The 15,667-nt window shown below is 35.8% G+C and overlaps 1 protein-coding gene across 4 annotated transcripts in view; it reads right to left on the bottom strand.

Annotated features, from left to right (window-relative positions):
* SESN1 (sestrin 1) overlaps window positions 1-15,667 on the bottom strand; it is a 117,132-nt gene that overhangs the window by 3,904 nt on the left and 97,561 nt on the right. For 3 of the 4 annotated variants that reach the window (XM_082633554.1, XM_082633556.1, XM_082633557.1), the window contains exons 2-7: window positions 11,046-11,111; window positions 10,016-10,216; window positions 9,204-9,386; window positions 6,845-7,087; window positions 3,957-4,104; window positions 1,615-1,727 (exon numbers count right to left, since the gene is read on the bottom strand). In XM_082633554.1, the coding sequence (XP_082489680.1) occupies window positions 1,615-1,727; window positions 3,957-4,104; window positions 6,845-7,087; window positions 9,204-9,386; window positions 10,016-10,216; window positions 11,046-11,111 (954 nt within the window). The remainder of the gene's footprint in view (window positions 1-1,614; window positions 1,728-3,956; window positions 4,105-6,844; window positions 7,088-9,203; window positions 9,387-10,015; window positions 10,217-11,045; window positions 11,112-15,667) is intronic. The other variant, XM_082633555.1, reaches the window with a different exon arrangement.

The following is a 15,667-nucleotide window of genomic DNA, read 5'->3' as shown; positions in this document are numbered from 1 at the left end:
GTTACTCCCATATTTATTTTCCTAAAACACCTCTTTGATATTATGCCATCACTATGGTCAAAACCTACAAATCTGATCAATTTTAAACTAACTTCCCACTAATCCTTTGCTTGAAGGTCTTAGCAGCCCAGTTTATGATCCCTTCCCTCAACCTATGCTCAGTTATTGCCTACAGTCTCCTCTGCTTACAATGCCCATGCTTTTAAACGATTCAAATCTCTCAAATCCTGATCTCCCTCCATAAAATTTTCCAGTCCACATGATCCCTTCAATTGTAATCTTTTATATTTCATGACACAACTTCACTATCAAGTAAAATATTCTATAATTCTTTCTTGTGTCTAATTCTGTCTCCTTAAACATTATGTTAGTTCCTTGAGCAAAGAAAAATAAAATCTCATAGTTCTCAAATATTTTCATAATTCTGGTAAAAGAGTTATAATAGCCCCTGCACAATAATTGGAAAAGTTGGGAATATCAACTCATGAATTACATATTTACCTATCTAAATTAAATATATAACAGACTGTTTAAGAAAAACATTTAAACTACAGTATGTTTCTACTGATGGATTGGAAGCACTCTTACAAAACTACAGCACAGAATAGATAAATGTTTGCTAATTGATGATTCTCAACTTTTATTCTGGAACTAGAAGATACAGCAATTGTCACTCCTGAGATATACTCACAAAGCACTTAGCACAGTGCCTCCTGCCAAAGCGAAAACAGAGAAGGAGCCTGGTATCCTGGAGGACGACGAGGTCCCTAAGTTTCCATGGACTCAGTATATACAGAATTGTACTGGGAAGTTTTACTGTGTATTTCAAAGTTAATGATTATGGAGCTAAACAAACTGGGTCTACCAACAATAATTCTACTCCCTACCCCAGTAACTTTATTTATTCTAAGAGATGGGTGCTAAGTAATTTTGGAATAAGATTTATTTATGTGAATCCTCTTTAAGGTTTAAATTTGAAACCTTTAAAAATTCTCATTGCTTCAAATGACATTCAGTTCATATTTTAAAGGGAATTAGGTTATTGTAATCATGGTTTATTTTCTATGGTATCTGTAAGAACTCACCCAAATTAAAAAGAAAACAAAAAATCTGTTTTCCCTATAAGTCCTAATTTAAGCAAATCTTTCTCTCTTTCTCATCCTCTTTCCCTCCACCCACACACACATAATGCCTGAGATGCTGTGAGGACATTTCTTTTGTTACTCAGGCCTGGTGCATATCAGGGCAGAAGTTGCCTCACTTTAACACTGGGGCTCAGTAAAACAATGCTATAAATGCAAGCTAGGTTCAAACACAACTATTATTTACTGTTTAGTTATAGTAGGAACTTTAACTGGGTTTCTGCATACCATCTTTGGGAACCTAACCACTATTGTAATTTTGCTTTATGGTTGAATGTGTTTTGAATTCTGAGCAACTGATTTATGAACTTCAACAATATAATAAACATACCTAAGGGAATTACATGTATGTAGAAAAGTTATTTTTCTCTGCATCGCTTTCTGTTCTCAAATCCAGATGGCTCTTTCTTATTTTAAGTCAGATTGAGATATTTCTAATCGAGCATGTACATACAACAAGTTGTCACTTTACCTGGACTCGAAATGTTGGGACGTGCATTCCATGTCTAGAGAAGTCCTTATAGCCATAACTAGTATCCTCAAAGTGACGAGATACATCTCTTGCTGGTGTAACTTCTTCATCATCTGAAATAATTTTTTTAAAAAAACCACTGAAAGCCTTTCAAAAACAGGATGCTAGTTAAAATTCATTTTACCTATAACAAGTAAAAACAGGATTACCCTTTCTCTGACACTGAGTAACCAATATCAACTAAAATAAAGTCTTAAAACTATAAAGAGAAATAGCCTACTTACTAGTAAGTGGAATATAATAAAAGTAGATTCTGTTATTAAAAAAATACTCATGGTTGAATTTTCTATGCTTTTCATTCCTCTCTTTCACAGATCCTCTCTCCCTCTGTGTCCCCATTGTAGTTTATAGATACTAGGTTCTACTGAAAAGTATGTACTTCAAGTATGAACACCCTTTTGAATAATCTTTATGGTGATAACAAATTAAACTTTAAACTTTATGCACTAAACTTTAGCACTTGGACTATTTTTAATGTCACACAATATCTAAAATGATCTCTTTAACAGCTCAAAGGTCCTAGAAACAATTCTAAAATGATGAATAAAGGAAAGAGGTTCTATGCGTCATTGTTTTTACAATGTTTCCTGCACTGCTTCTAAGCCTTTTCAGATTATCTTCACATTTAGGGGTCGATGAGATTATAGTTTCAAGTAAATAAAATCAAAGACTTCTCCTCAAGCTAACATCCAACCTCCATTTATACAAATTTGATTTTTTCTTTGCTATTAAGAAACTTGCTTTTAACATATACTCTTTGTCCCACTCTATTACTGTCAAAATACACTGACACTTTTCCTTTAAATTATCTGGTTTACATATTAAATCCTATAGCCTACATTTGATAAAGGCCAAACATAAAGGATTTACATTGTTGTTACCTAATAAGTAGCTCCTTTTCACAAATCATAGAATTTTAAAGCTGGAAGCAATCTCAGGCCTTTATGAATGTAATTTCCTCATTTTAAAGAAGAGGAAAAACACTCAATGTTAAATGACGTATATTCACAAAATTTATTAGCAGTGATTTTAGTATTAGAACCCAAATCGAATGTCCTCGCTCTTTGTCTAGTGCTGTTCTCACTATAACTTCCTTTTCTAGAAGTAGGACTACCTATGCAATAACCTTTCTAAAAGGAAAGACATATTTGGATTAAACTTAAAAGCTTTTGCACAGCAAAGACAACCCACAGAATGGGAGAAAATATTTGCAAACGAAGCAACTGTCAAAGAATCTCCAAAATATACAAACAGCTCATGCAGCTCAGTATCAAAAAAACAACCCAATCCAAAAATGGGCAGAAGATCTAAATAGAGATTTCTCCAAAGAAGGCATACAGATGGCCAAAAAGCACATGAAAAGATGCTCAACATCACTAATTATTAGAGAAATGCAAATCAAAACTACAATGAGGTATCACCTCACACTGGTCAGAATGGCCATCATCAAAAAATCTCCAACAGTAAACGCTACAGCTGTTGCTGGGAATGTAAATTGGTTCAGCCACTATGGAGAACAGTATGGAGGTTCCTTAAAACACTAAAAATAGAGTTACCATCTGATCCAGCAATACTACTCCTGGGCATATATATGGAGAAAACCATAATTTGAAAATACATGCACCCCAATGTTCATTACAGCAGTATTTACAATAGCCAAGATATGGAAGCAACCTAAATGCCCATCAATAGAGGAGTGGATAAAGAAGATGCGGCACACATATACAGTGGAATGTTACTCAGCCATAAAAAGGAACAAAATAATGTCATTTGCCACAACATGAATGGACCTGGAGATTATCATGTTAAGTGAAGTTAAGTCAGAGAAAGACAAATACCATATGTCGCTGCTTACATGTAGACTAAAAAAAGTGGTACAAACGAACTTATTTACAAAACAGAAATAGAGTCACAGATGTAGAAAACAAATCTATGGTTACTGGGGGGAAAAGGGGGGAGGGATAAACTGGGAGATTGGAATTGACATATACACACTACTATATACAAAATAGATTACTAATAAGGACCTACTGTATGGCACAGGGAACTCTACTCAATACTCTGTAATGACCTATATGGGAAAAGAATCTGAAAAAAAAGTGGATATATGTATATGTATAACAGATTCACTTTGCTGTACACTTAAAACTAAAACAACATTGTAAATCAACTATATTTCAATAGAAAAGATACTTTTATTTAAATTCTCTTAAATTAAAAAATTGGGCTTTTAATTTTGGACACAATAGACATTTTATTGACTATGTAATGGTTGCTTTTACCTGAAGAGAAGACAAACATGCTCTCTCTTTTTTCTATTTCAAAACGTGAAGCCATCTCTTCCTGACTTGCCTCTTCTTCATCTCGACATTCCTGTAACTGCTTCATCTTTTCCATGAGGGCTTCGACCTCAAAGAAGGAATCACTTACCTGAAAAGAAAGTGCAATTAAGGTTACATACGTCAGACACGGAATGAAATTTTTGAATTTTATTAAGTCTGTTTCATAAGAATTTGCATCTTAATACAATATAAGAAAAGTAGATCTTCTTATAATTTTAATGCACATGAATGAATCAAAAACAATTATTTGGGGCTTCCCTGGTGGCACAGTAGTTGAGAGTCCGCCTGCTGATGCAGGGGACACGGGTTCGTGCTCTGGTCCGGGAAGATCCCATGTGCCACGGAGTGGCTGGGCCCGTGAGCCATGGCCGCTGAGCCTGTGCGTCCGGAGCCTGTGCTCCACAACGGGAGAGGCTAAAACAGTGAGAGGCCCGCGTACCGCAAAAACAAAAACAAACAAACAAACAAAAAAACCCCAACAATTATTTGGCCTATTATATATACAGATATTTAAATTTTAAAATACAAGAGAAAAATGATTTTAAGAACACATTCTAATGTTTTGCCTTTCATTACTAAAATTATAATATTACTATCAATGCTAAATTTTAAAAATTAAAATTTAACACTAGTCAATTTAAACAGAACTGAATATTTAAGAGTTAAACTTTTACTTGCTCAATCAGTTAAATAAGGTACACAAATATAAGTCGTTTTGCATCAACTGTGTACACTGGGCATGTTGTCAATAGACAGGCATACCTCAGGTATATTTTGGGTTCAGTTCCACACCACTGCAACAAAGCGAGTCATGAATTGTTGGGTTTTCCAGTGCATATAAGTTATGTTTAGGGACTTCCCTGGTGGCACAGTGGTTAAGAATCTGCCTGCCAATGCAGGGGACACGGGTTCGAGCCCTGGTCTGGGAAGATCCCACATGCTGTGGAGCAACTAAGCCCGTGCGCCACAACAACTGAGCCTCTGCTCTAGAGCCCACGAGCCACGACTACTGAAGCCCACGCGCCTAGAGCCTGTGTTCCGCAACGAGAAGCCACCTCAATGAGAAGCCCGTGCACCGCAACCAAGAGTAGCCCCTGCTCGCTGCAACTAGAGAAAGCCTGCGCGCAGCAATGAAGACCCAATGCAGCCCAAAATACACTATACTGTACTATACTGTTTATACTGTAGTCTATTAAGTGTGCAATAGCATTATGTCTAAAAAAACAAGGTACATACCTAATTTAAAAATATTTATTGCTAAAAAATGATCAACTGTTCATTCAGGAAGTATTTACTGACTGCCTCCAAATGCTCAGCACTAGTCTGATGCTAAGGGACATACAAAATTATAAGACCCTCTAGGAGGTTACATTTGAATAATTTTAGGATCAGAAGCCACCAGCAATGTGCCCCATCAGAGCCATCTAGTATTGAACGGCTACTGAGTGAGATGAGGTGAGACTGAGAACAGTGGAGCCTGGGAACAGGGAGCTTATCTACTAGGGAAGTTTTTTAAAATTCTATTATTTCACTATTATCTCATTTAATAGAGGGATAACTAGGAACAGTACTTTTTCTTTAGCCTTGTAGTAAATCAAAGGTGGGGAAGGACAACAGTCCAACTCTAAGCATCCTAGCAACTGATGTACTCTCCCTTAGACCATCTCATAACCTTTAAGCTTTGATAAATAATCAGTGGCCATATGCAGGCCTCTAACAACAATCCAGATAGCTCAACAGAGGGTGAAACTGATGGTCTTGGGCCTTGCCAGCACAGCACAGTGATCAACCTTGGGAACATGATTTTCCCTTCTGTGCTAATCTCACCATATGTAAATGCTACCTCTTATTTAGTACCTGATAAATGCCAAGCACTGTACTAGGCCTTTTACCTCTTTAGAGACATTTCATTTAAACTTTACAATAACCTTGTGCTTGACCTTTATTTAGAAATGAAAGAATGGAGGCTCAGAGAGGTTAGATAACTTGCCCACAGTCAAATATACGTTAACAGTCAAATACACGTTAAAGTCAAATATATAAATTCAACCTGTCCAAATCTGTTTAAAATAATACAACTGAGAAAATCTGTGCAAAGTATTCAGAAGGCTGTAATGTTTTTTCTGTGATTTCAATTTGGAAATATAAACCCTTTGCTCTTTCACTACAGCTAAAGAATGCAGAGGGAATTTTGACTCATCATATATAGAATTCAAAGTTGCTTATAGAAAATTCAACTCATTCTGATCTGTTTCAAAGGAATAACATAACTGAGAAAATATAAAAGCCACAGAAGAGAAGGAATAGAGGTAAAAGCATTTTAATAAATTTACATTCACTTTTATATATATTTGTGAGAAGTTAAAACACAAAGAAGTATTTTAAAAGGAGAACCAGATCAAGGCTGATGAAATCTTCTAAAAAATAATTAAGAAGACAGCCTGTTTCTTCTGTGAAAAAGGATGTGATCAGCATCAGGAAGTTTCCACCACCAAGTTCCACTGTTCTCAGTCTCCCCTCATCTCACTCAGTAGCCGTTCAATACTAGATGGTTCTGATGGGGCACATTGCTGGTGGCTTCTGATCCTAAAATTATTCAAATGTAACCTCCTAGAGGGTCTTATAATTTTGTATGTCCCTTAGCATCAGACTAGTGCTGAGCATTTGGAGGCAGTCAGTAAATACTTCCTGAATGAACAGGTATGGGGGCCTAATATCTTTTTGGACTTAACAGGGTAGGTTTTCTTAAAAGCCAAATGAAAAATAATATAACAGCAATTACTGTGATTACTCTTAGGATGATCCTATAATAAATAATAGATACTTACCGAAACATTTCCTGCTGAGTTGATCTGCATCTCATCCACACTGTGATTGCCATTTGTAATGTCACAGATGCAGTAGTTACTAACAGAAGGAGGTCTGAATGTGTGGCCACCATCACAATGAATTTCTGGACTGATTCCACAGCCAAATGTGAACGAGGCAAGAGAATGATAGTGTGTAAGTAGAACTACTGCATGTACCAGTTCTGCAAGGGACCAGCTGTGCTCTTCAGCTTTTAAAAGTCCCTTGGGAAAAAAAACGAGAACATTTTTATACTGGGGTATGGTATTGATGAAAGAATACAATTCATCTTGGTACTTAACCTATTGAAAACAGGATTAGTTACTATATCAAACTTAGGATAAAATTACAATTTGAGGCATGTAGAACCCAGAATTTGCTAATTTAATTTTTATGAGTATGTATTCACAAATAGAGCTTAACATAATCTGATAACAACACATTCGTTATTATTTTGACTTTCTGAAATCCTGACTTTAAAATGTAGAATACATTTTGTTTAAAAGCAGTTGCCGGGCTTCCCTGGTGGCGCAGTGGTTGAGAGTCCGCCTGCCGATGCAGGGGACACGGGTTCGTGCCCCGGTCTGGGAAGATCCCACATGCCGCGGAGCGGCTGGGCCCGTGAACCATGGCTGCTGAGCCTGCGCGTCCGGAGCCTGTGCTTCGCGACGGGAGAGGCCACAACAGTGAGAGGCCCACATACCACAAAAAAAACAAACAAACAAACAAAAGCAGTTGCCATATTTCAGATGATGGATTATGAATGCATTAACTATGTTGTTAGTGCAGTCTCAAACCAAATGTAATGAATTTGTGTTTAAAGTAGAAGCTACTGTGTAAAATACGCCTGTTTTTCTTTATTATCAGGCCTCCTCAAGGAATTTTTAAAAAGTGGTTTGAACAACTTGACTCTGAATATTCTTAAATCATCAAATTATATTTATTTTAAAAATTATGCTCAAGGTAAAGTCTACAGTTCTTCAAAGTCTTACAAATCTGTGTCCATTCTGCTTCATTATTGATTTTATAATATTGTGTAATTTTATATTACTAGACAATATAACAGACATTGCATTAATCATATTCAAATCTTGTATCTCCTTGATAAAAAGATGCTTCAATTACATAAAAGAATCTAAAATAGTCTAGGGAATTCCCTGGAGGTTCAGTGGTTAGGTCTCTGCACTTCCACTGCAGGGGGCATGGGTTCCATCCCTGGTCAGGAAACTAAGATCCCACAAGCCTTGAGGCATGGCCAATAAATAAATAAATAAATAATCTAAAAAAAGAGAAAGACAACACCAAAAATATATTGTATTTTTAAGAATTTCTACTGCATGGTAGATTCTTTTAGAGAATGTCCATCTACTTTTATCCTATTATCTTTATTAACAAATAGAACCAGACGAAACTAGTTTAAAATGGTATTTTACAAAGATAACACAACAAGATGCCACTTTACATCTATCAGAATGGCTAAAATCCAGAACACTGATAACAACAAATGCTGACAAGGATCTGGAGCAACAGGAATGCTCATCCATTGCTCATGGGAACACAAACTGGTATAGCCACTTTGGATGACAGTTTCTTACAAAGCTAAACACAAGCTTATCATACGATCCAGCAATCACACTCCTAGTTATTTACCCAACTGAGCTGAAAACTTATGTCCACCAAAAAGCCTGCATGTGAATGTCTGTAGAAGCTTTATTCATAATTGCCAAAAACTGGAAGTAACTAAGATGTCCTTCAATAGATGAATGGATAAACTGAGGTACATCCATACATGTATTTTTCAGCAATAAAAAATGAGCTACCAAGCCATGAAAAGCCATGGAGAAACCTTAAATGCATAGTGACAAATAAGCTAGTCTGAAAGGGCTATAAACTGTGTGATTCCAACTATATGACAGTCTGGAAAAGGTAAAACCATAAAGACTGTAGAGCAGTAGTTTCAGGGGGAAGGGGAGATAGATGAATAGGGGGAACATAGGAGATTTTGAGAGAAGTGAAACTATTCTGTATGATACCATAATGGTGGATAACACGACATTATGCAGTTGTCAAAACCCATAGAACTGTACAACACAAAGAGTGAACCCCAATGTAAATTAGACATTATTAATTCATCAGTTTCAGCAAATGTACTATATTAATACTAGATGTTAGTAATAGAGAAACTGTGTGTGTGTGTGTGGGTGGGGGAGGTGGACGGTTGACGGGGGTAGAATATGGGAACTCTACTTTCTGTGCCATTTTTCTGTAAACCTAAAACTGCTCTAAAAATTAGTCTAATTTTTTTTTTTTAATGACACCCTAGATATATTCTCTACTTACCTCAATATGTTCTTTGGTAATAAGCCAAGGTCTGTGGGCTAACACTTTGTTAAGTTCTCCTAAATTCTGTAGTTTTTGAGGAGCATTCTCTAAACCATTAAGCCACTTGGGGTCTCCACCAACATGAAGGAAATCGTTTACATGGAGATTCACTAAGTAGGAGCACTGATGTCTTGCTGCAGCCTTAAGAGAAAACAAAAAGATTATTCTAATTACACATATTAAAATCTTGAACAACTACAAATCTTTTTCTTTATAATATGCAAAACAGCTAATTAAGTTTTTGATTAGTATGTTTTCAAATTTTCCATATACTACAGAAATGAAGTTTTCATATAAACATTTAAAAATTCATACACTATAGAAAGCACCTCAAAAATATCCCAAGAACAAATAAAATATCTGATCAAAGTATCTGAACTTTAGAAAAATTTTATACCTACTGTCAGAACCTCAGATTAAGAAGAAACTTCAATTAAGGTGCCAACCATAAGACAATGGAATATTATTTATAAATTGAACATGAGTACCACCACTTATGTCAATCTGAACTATCAGTGAAATAATCTTGTGTTCTACTTTATTCTTGTATTTAATAGAAAATGGTTCTCAACAGAGTGTAAATACATATTTCTTTTTCTGTTATATTTGACAGCATACTTATTTAGAAAGAGGAAAAATAGATACTACCTAACAGGAATCCAATTAGAAGTTAGAATATAAGTACTTATTCCTGTGTTTGAAGCATTAACCAACTCTTAAAAAGATTAATAAAGCAGGCAGAAAGAATTTTTCACTGAATGTTTACAAACCATTATTCCAATGTAGTGCCGATAATGTAGGGGTAATGGCCCATCCATTTGCAGTAGGTAGTGTTGCGTTTTTAAGAAACTTTCTAAATATTGTGGGTGAAAAACCATCACTAAGGTAATATTATCCAAACGACCCAAAGCAGCAAAAGAATCTGCAAATAAAGTATGCATCTGTGCGTCTTCACTCCCCACTTGGAGAATCTGTATGAAAGAGAGGAAAACCATGGTTTCAGAAATTGTAAATCGGTGTAAAAGAAAGAAAATATGCAGGGGAAGGAAAAAAAAAAGGAATATTCATGCACTGCACTCTAAGTGTCACCTAGAAGCAGATTAAATTTGGCTTAAGAAAGAGAGGTTATAATTCTACAAATTTAACTCAACTGGTTGCAAGATAGCAGAATAAAGAGTCACATATTATGTAGTAGGGGAAAAACAACAAAGGCCGAACATTAAAGGCCATCTAGATAGGCTGCTTGCAGACCTGACCAGAATCCAGACATCCAGATCTAAATCCAGAATCCAGATTTAGATTATCAAATTTGCAGAGCTTGCAAACAGACACTAATGTCTTTCCTTTTAACAACACCTACTCTCCCTCAATTTACAGAGAACCAAAATTAACTAACAGTAAACAATCCCTGTGAAAACAAAGTATAGGAGCATTTATATATTTAGAATTAAAGATCCAATCTAGCACTGATACCAGCCTGTGGAGTTGGCCAAGACCAATTAACTCGGCTTATGGGCACACCTAAACAACGTCTAAATATAAGCAGGTGGCATATCATTGGTCAGAAACAAGTCTTGCCTTTGCTTGATTAAATATGGGTGTTAGAAAAAGATCATGAAATACTAGAAATCAACATGACGATAACAGCTTTTTAATCCCACATATTCACTGCCAAAACATGATGATTAACTTGTGTAAAGCATATTGCTGACCAACAGTTGTTCAGATGCGAAGATGTGGGTCATGAAAGCTTTTCCTTAAAAGCATACAGTTCACTATGTACGTTCACAAACAACATACCTCCTTTTCTGGGATGAATCTGCTTGGTCCGTGTCCTAGTGGTCGAGGAATTCTAATTCCAAGTTCCTAGAAAAGAAAACTACACCATCTCAGGCCTCCAGCAGTAAACAACATGAACTGAGGCCACAGGAATGGGAGAGAAAAACAGCCAGTTGAACAGAGACTGGCTTGTTCTGGTGATTTATTTTCATGGCCATATATATATACCAGATCCTCTGTTTGCATCACATAGCTGACAACAGTTTATAATACAACTCTGACTAAAAACAATAAAACCTGTTTCACTAAAACCAGAGTTTTGCATAAAGTACTTGGCTGAAAGTCTAGAACAGAAAGTTCAGCACATAGCAGCCAACCATGTGGATTGTCAGCGATACAAAATAAGACCAATGTGTTTGTACATCCAAAACCCAACCAACCAAAATATCAATCCCTGTGCATCTTGTCAGGAAATGAAAAAGCCATAACCTCTACCTAGATGTCTTAAACTGAAAGAAGTATAATTATTACTACATCTATAATAACACTTCACAAGAACAGAAATATTATGAAAAATAAAAAAGCTATTTAAATCCACAAAAGAGAAAGTAGTGCAGGGCATGGTTTCTCTGTGGTTGAGTAAAACAATTTTAGAGAAATTAATTTTGTTTGTGAGTTTTCCTTAAATTTTTACTTTATAGCATCTCATCAACTTTGTTTATATTATATTTTAGAGGAGCTCAACTAATTAAAAAATAAATGGTTTTCTGCCTTTTGACATAGTGAACCTAGAATTCTATACTTTATGTGACAGTGTAGTGTGGTTAACAAAAACTGACAATCTACTGCTAGGCTTCCATCTTTTCCCTCAATACAGTGTGCTAATAGAAATAAAACCAAAATATAATTCAGACTTTTTTTTTTTCTTTTTGAGGCTCATGTCCTATCACTCTAGTCTCTAAACAAAAAACCCCCTCCTTCTTTAACAACTAAATATTAACCCTTGCTTATATAATTACATACAAATATTATTTCTACCCTTTCTCTACTGCTTCCAAAAGTCCTTCATGATATAAACCAGATGCTTTCCTTTTAAAGGAGAAAAAGGGGGGAGGGGCAGTCAGAGAAGAACATGTGGCAACAATTCAAGAAATCTGGTCCAAGTGAATGAAAACCTTTTGAGCAGAATGGATTTTTAAAAATTAAGCAGGCAGGACAAAATTGAAGAGAATCTTAATTAGGAGAACTCAAGATTCAGATTCAAAGTAGGCTGGATTTGCCAACTAAATCTAAAATTTTATATATGTTTCAAATAATCTTGTATTGGAGGTCAGTGATTTCTTACTCTGATAATTCCACACTTCAATACTGAAGATAGTAATGTCTAATAACCATGCCCCTCATTAGAGGAGGCACTAAATTCACTGGCCCGGCTGTGTATGTGTCTCAATATCCTATAATAAATGCAAGGAAAAAACCCACATTCCTGCTATTCAATACATCATCTTGGCACAAATGCAGCCATTTATATAAAATGATGACTCTATTGGCCTTTCTAACTGATTTAATTACATACATTTCTAACAAAATATATTGGGCAAGACTTTAAGGCTAAAAATCAATACCCCTTCTCAGTTCTTTACTATCTTATTTAAACAAAATGCATTTTAGCAAACACCCCATTTCAGGGGTTTATTATTCATTTTCTACCTAAGAGACACTATTCTTGTGACTTTAGTATACAAAAGGTGGCATTTCAAAGGAGGAGAAATGGATTATTCAACAAATGATTTTGGTACAACTGGAGAGCCACTCAGAAAAAAGTGAAATTGGAGGCTTAAATCATACTTTACTCCACAATAAATCAGATATAAGTGTAAAAAACAAAAATAAAAACATTACAGTATTAGAAGAAAATACCTGTGGACTTAGGTCTAAGAATGCCACAAAACCAGGAAATCATAAATATAAGATTGATAAATTTGATGACATAAAAATAAAGACTTTCACATGGGAAAAATAAACATATAAAGTCAAAAGCAAACAGAAAACTTGGAAATATATTTGCAACTCATATAGCAAAGGGCTAAATTTTTTTAACACATAAAGACAAATCACTAAGAAAACCCCCAACAACCTCACAGAAAAATGAACAAAGGACATGGACAGTTCAAAGTAAATGAAATATAAATGGCTGAAAAAATGATCAACCCTCACAATAAAACAACTGCCATTTAAGTACACTGAGATACAATTTTTCACCTAAAATACTGCTTAAGATCAAAAAGTTTGATGACAGGCTGTGTTGGAGAGGGGGTGGAGAAATAGCCATTCATTGCTTATACTTTTCTGATGGGAGTGTTTTGAAGTGTGAGGAAAAAATATCAAGAAACATATAAGGAGTATAAATTACTACAACCTCCATGAGGGCAATTTGAAATACTGATCAATATTTAAAAGTTACATACCCTAATCAATAATTCCATCCCAAACATTACCCTATACTCACATTTCTGAAATGTCATGTGCAAAAGTATAATCACTGCAACATTGTTTCTAGTAGTACAAGATATAAAGCAACCTAAGTGCTCATCAATAGAGTACTGTTTCAATAAAGTTTAGTATGATCATAGACTAGAATAGCATGAAGTCCTCACAAAGAATAAAGCAGTTCTATACAAGTTGGCTTTAAAAGATCTCCAAGATATATTATGTGGGGGGAAAAAGACAAAGTGTATAATATGTATATATTATGTTACTATTTGTAAGGAAAGGGAAAAAAATTACCAATTCCATTTCTAGGACTTTATCCTACAAATACATTAGCAGCATGTGGATTGTGTATGTGTGTGTTTATTTTTTAAAGAATAAGACCAAATTCGTAGCACATGGGCCTCAAAACAAAGAGCTTGAAGTATATTGTTTTGGTTTGATTTCTATACCAAATAGATAGTTTATATCAAACTGTTACAAAACAATAGCTTTACAGTTCCAAGAAAGTGACTATCACTGTTTCAGAAATGGAATATTTTCCTATAGGCATGCCAAAGGTCTTTCCCAATGGTCCTTTCTAATTCTCAAGTCTTTGAAAGTCCATCCCTGTAGCCAAATTTAGTGGCCATACTGGTATCACTGTCTCCCCTCTTCCTTTCCTTCAAAGGTCAAATCTTTCTTTCCCAGTTCCTTTAGAAATAGATTCTTTTATGTATTTTATGAAAAAGTATGTGTTTTAAAACAGGATGTTAAGAAAAAGCAAACATTCTCAGGAATGGACTATAAACCTATTATGCTAAGAACCTCTTACTGTTAAGATCACATTCATTCCTTGGTGAGGTACCAGTCTAACAAAGCAGGGGACAGAAGAGAAAAACTGAAGAAAGGAAAGGAATGGAAAGGAGTCTCTGATATTTAAGACTCCAATTTCATTATTTTACTTACGGCTAGTTCTAGGTAAAATAGAATTTTATAAACTCTGAAATTGCATCCCAATTTATCCTAATCCAGATACTGTCAGGAAGCAGGTCATTGATTCCATCTAGACTCCCACTGCACACAAATTGAGCTCTAACTTCTGGGAAAAGGAAACAGGTGACAATTATCTTGAAAACAGCCAGGAAGTCTGGTTCTAGAGTTGGTGTCTTTAATTAATTACTCTCAAAAGAGACTCTTTAAGAGCTTTTGAGGGACTTCCCTGGTGGCGCAGTGGTTAAGAATATGCCTCCTAATGCATGGGGCACGGGTTCGAGCCCTGGTCTGGGACAATCCCACATGCCGCGGAGCAACTAAGCCCATGCGCTACAAGTACTCAGCCTGCGCTCTAGAGCCTGCAAGCCACAACTACTGAGCCCGCGTGCCACAACTACTGAAGCCCGCATGCCTAGAGCCCGTGCTCTGCAATGAGAAGCCACCAAAATGAGAAGCCCACGCACCGCAACCAAGAATAGCCACCGCTCTCCGCAACCAGAGAAAGCCCGTGCACAGCAACGAAGACCCAATGCAGCCAAAAATAAATAAATAAGTAAATAATTTTTTTTTAAAAGAGCTTTTGATACTTAAAGGTCCTTTTAGATACCATTATTATTATACAATAGTATTCTTGATTTCTAAAGGGTTTAAAGTTTCAACTTTCTGGAAAACTCACTTTTGAAACATTTCTTTTCCTAGTCACATGACAAATTAGTTACTACCCTATTTTCTAGGAGGTATTGATTAAAAAAAAAAAAAAAAGGCACTGCAGGTCTTCAATGGTGTGATCGTAAGCCAAACTAAGTGCATTTCATAACGTCCTAAAGGTTCCTTCAATTGTGCCTTCATATGTACCTGTAAGAAACTGAATTACAGACTTCGAACAAATTTTGGCCAATCTAGATTCAAGGAGGCAGAACTTGCCAACGGCAAATGGCCTTGTTGTGAAGCAGATGTAAATGCTAACCACAGCACAAACCTCACAGGCTCTTGGTGAAGGTGTGGCTGGGAAATCTAACATGGGAACTAACAGTCTTCTCCTTTCAACAATCCTCCTAATCAGCATCTTTGAAGACCTAGCAACAGCCTCTGCCATCACAACATTGCTGCAAATCTCTGACGTGATATCTGTTTCCTCTCCAGTGTATACTAACATACTAATTTTCACAGTATGAAAA

This window comes from Mesoplodon mirus, assembly GCF_964341445.2.
Source record: "Mesoplodon mirus genome assembly, chromosome: 10".
NCBI classification, from domain to species: Eukaryota; Metazoa; Chordata; class Mammalia; order Artiodactyla; family Ziphiidae; genus Mesoplodon; species Mesoplodon mirus.
Note: the sequence above shows the minus strand (reverse complement) of the source record. Positions and strands in the feature narration are given on the sequence as shown.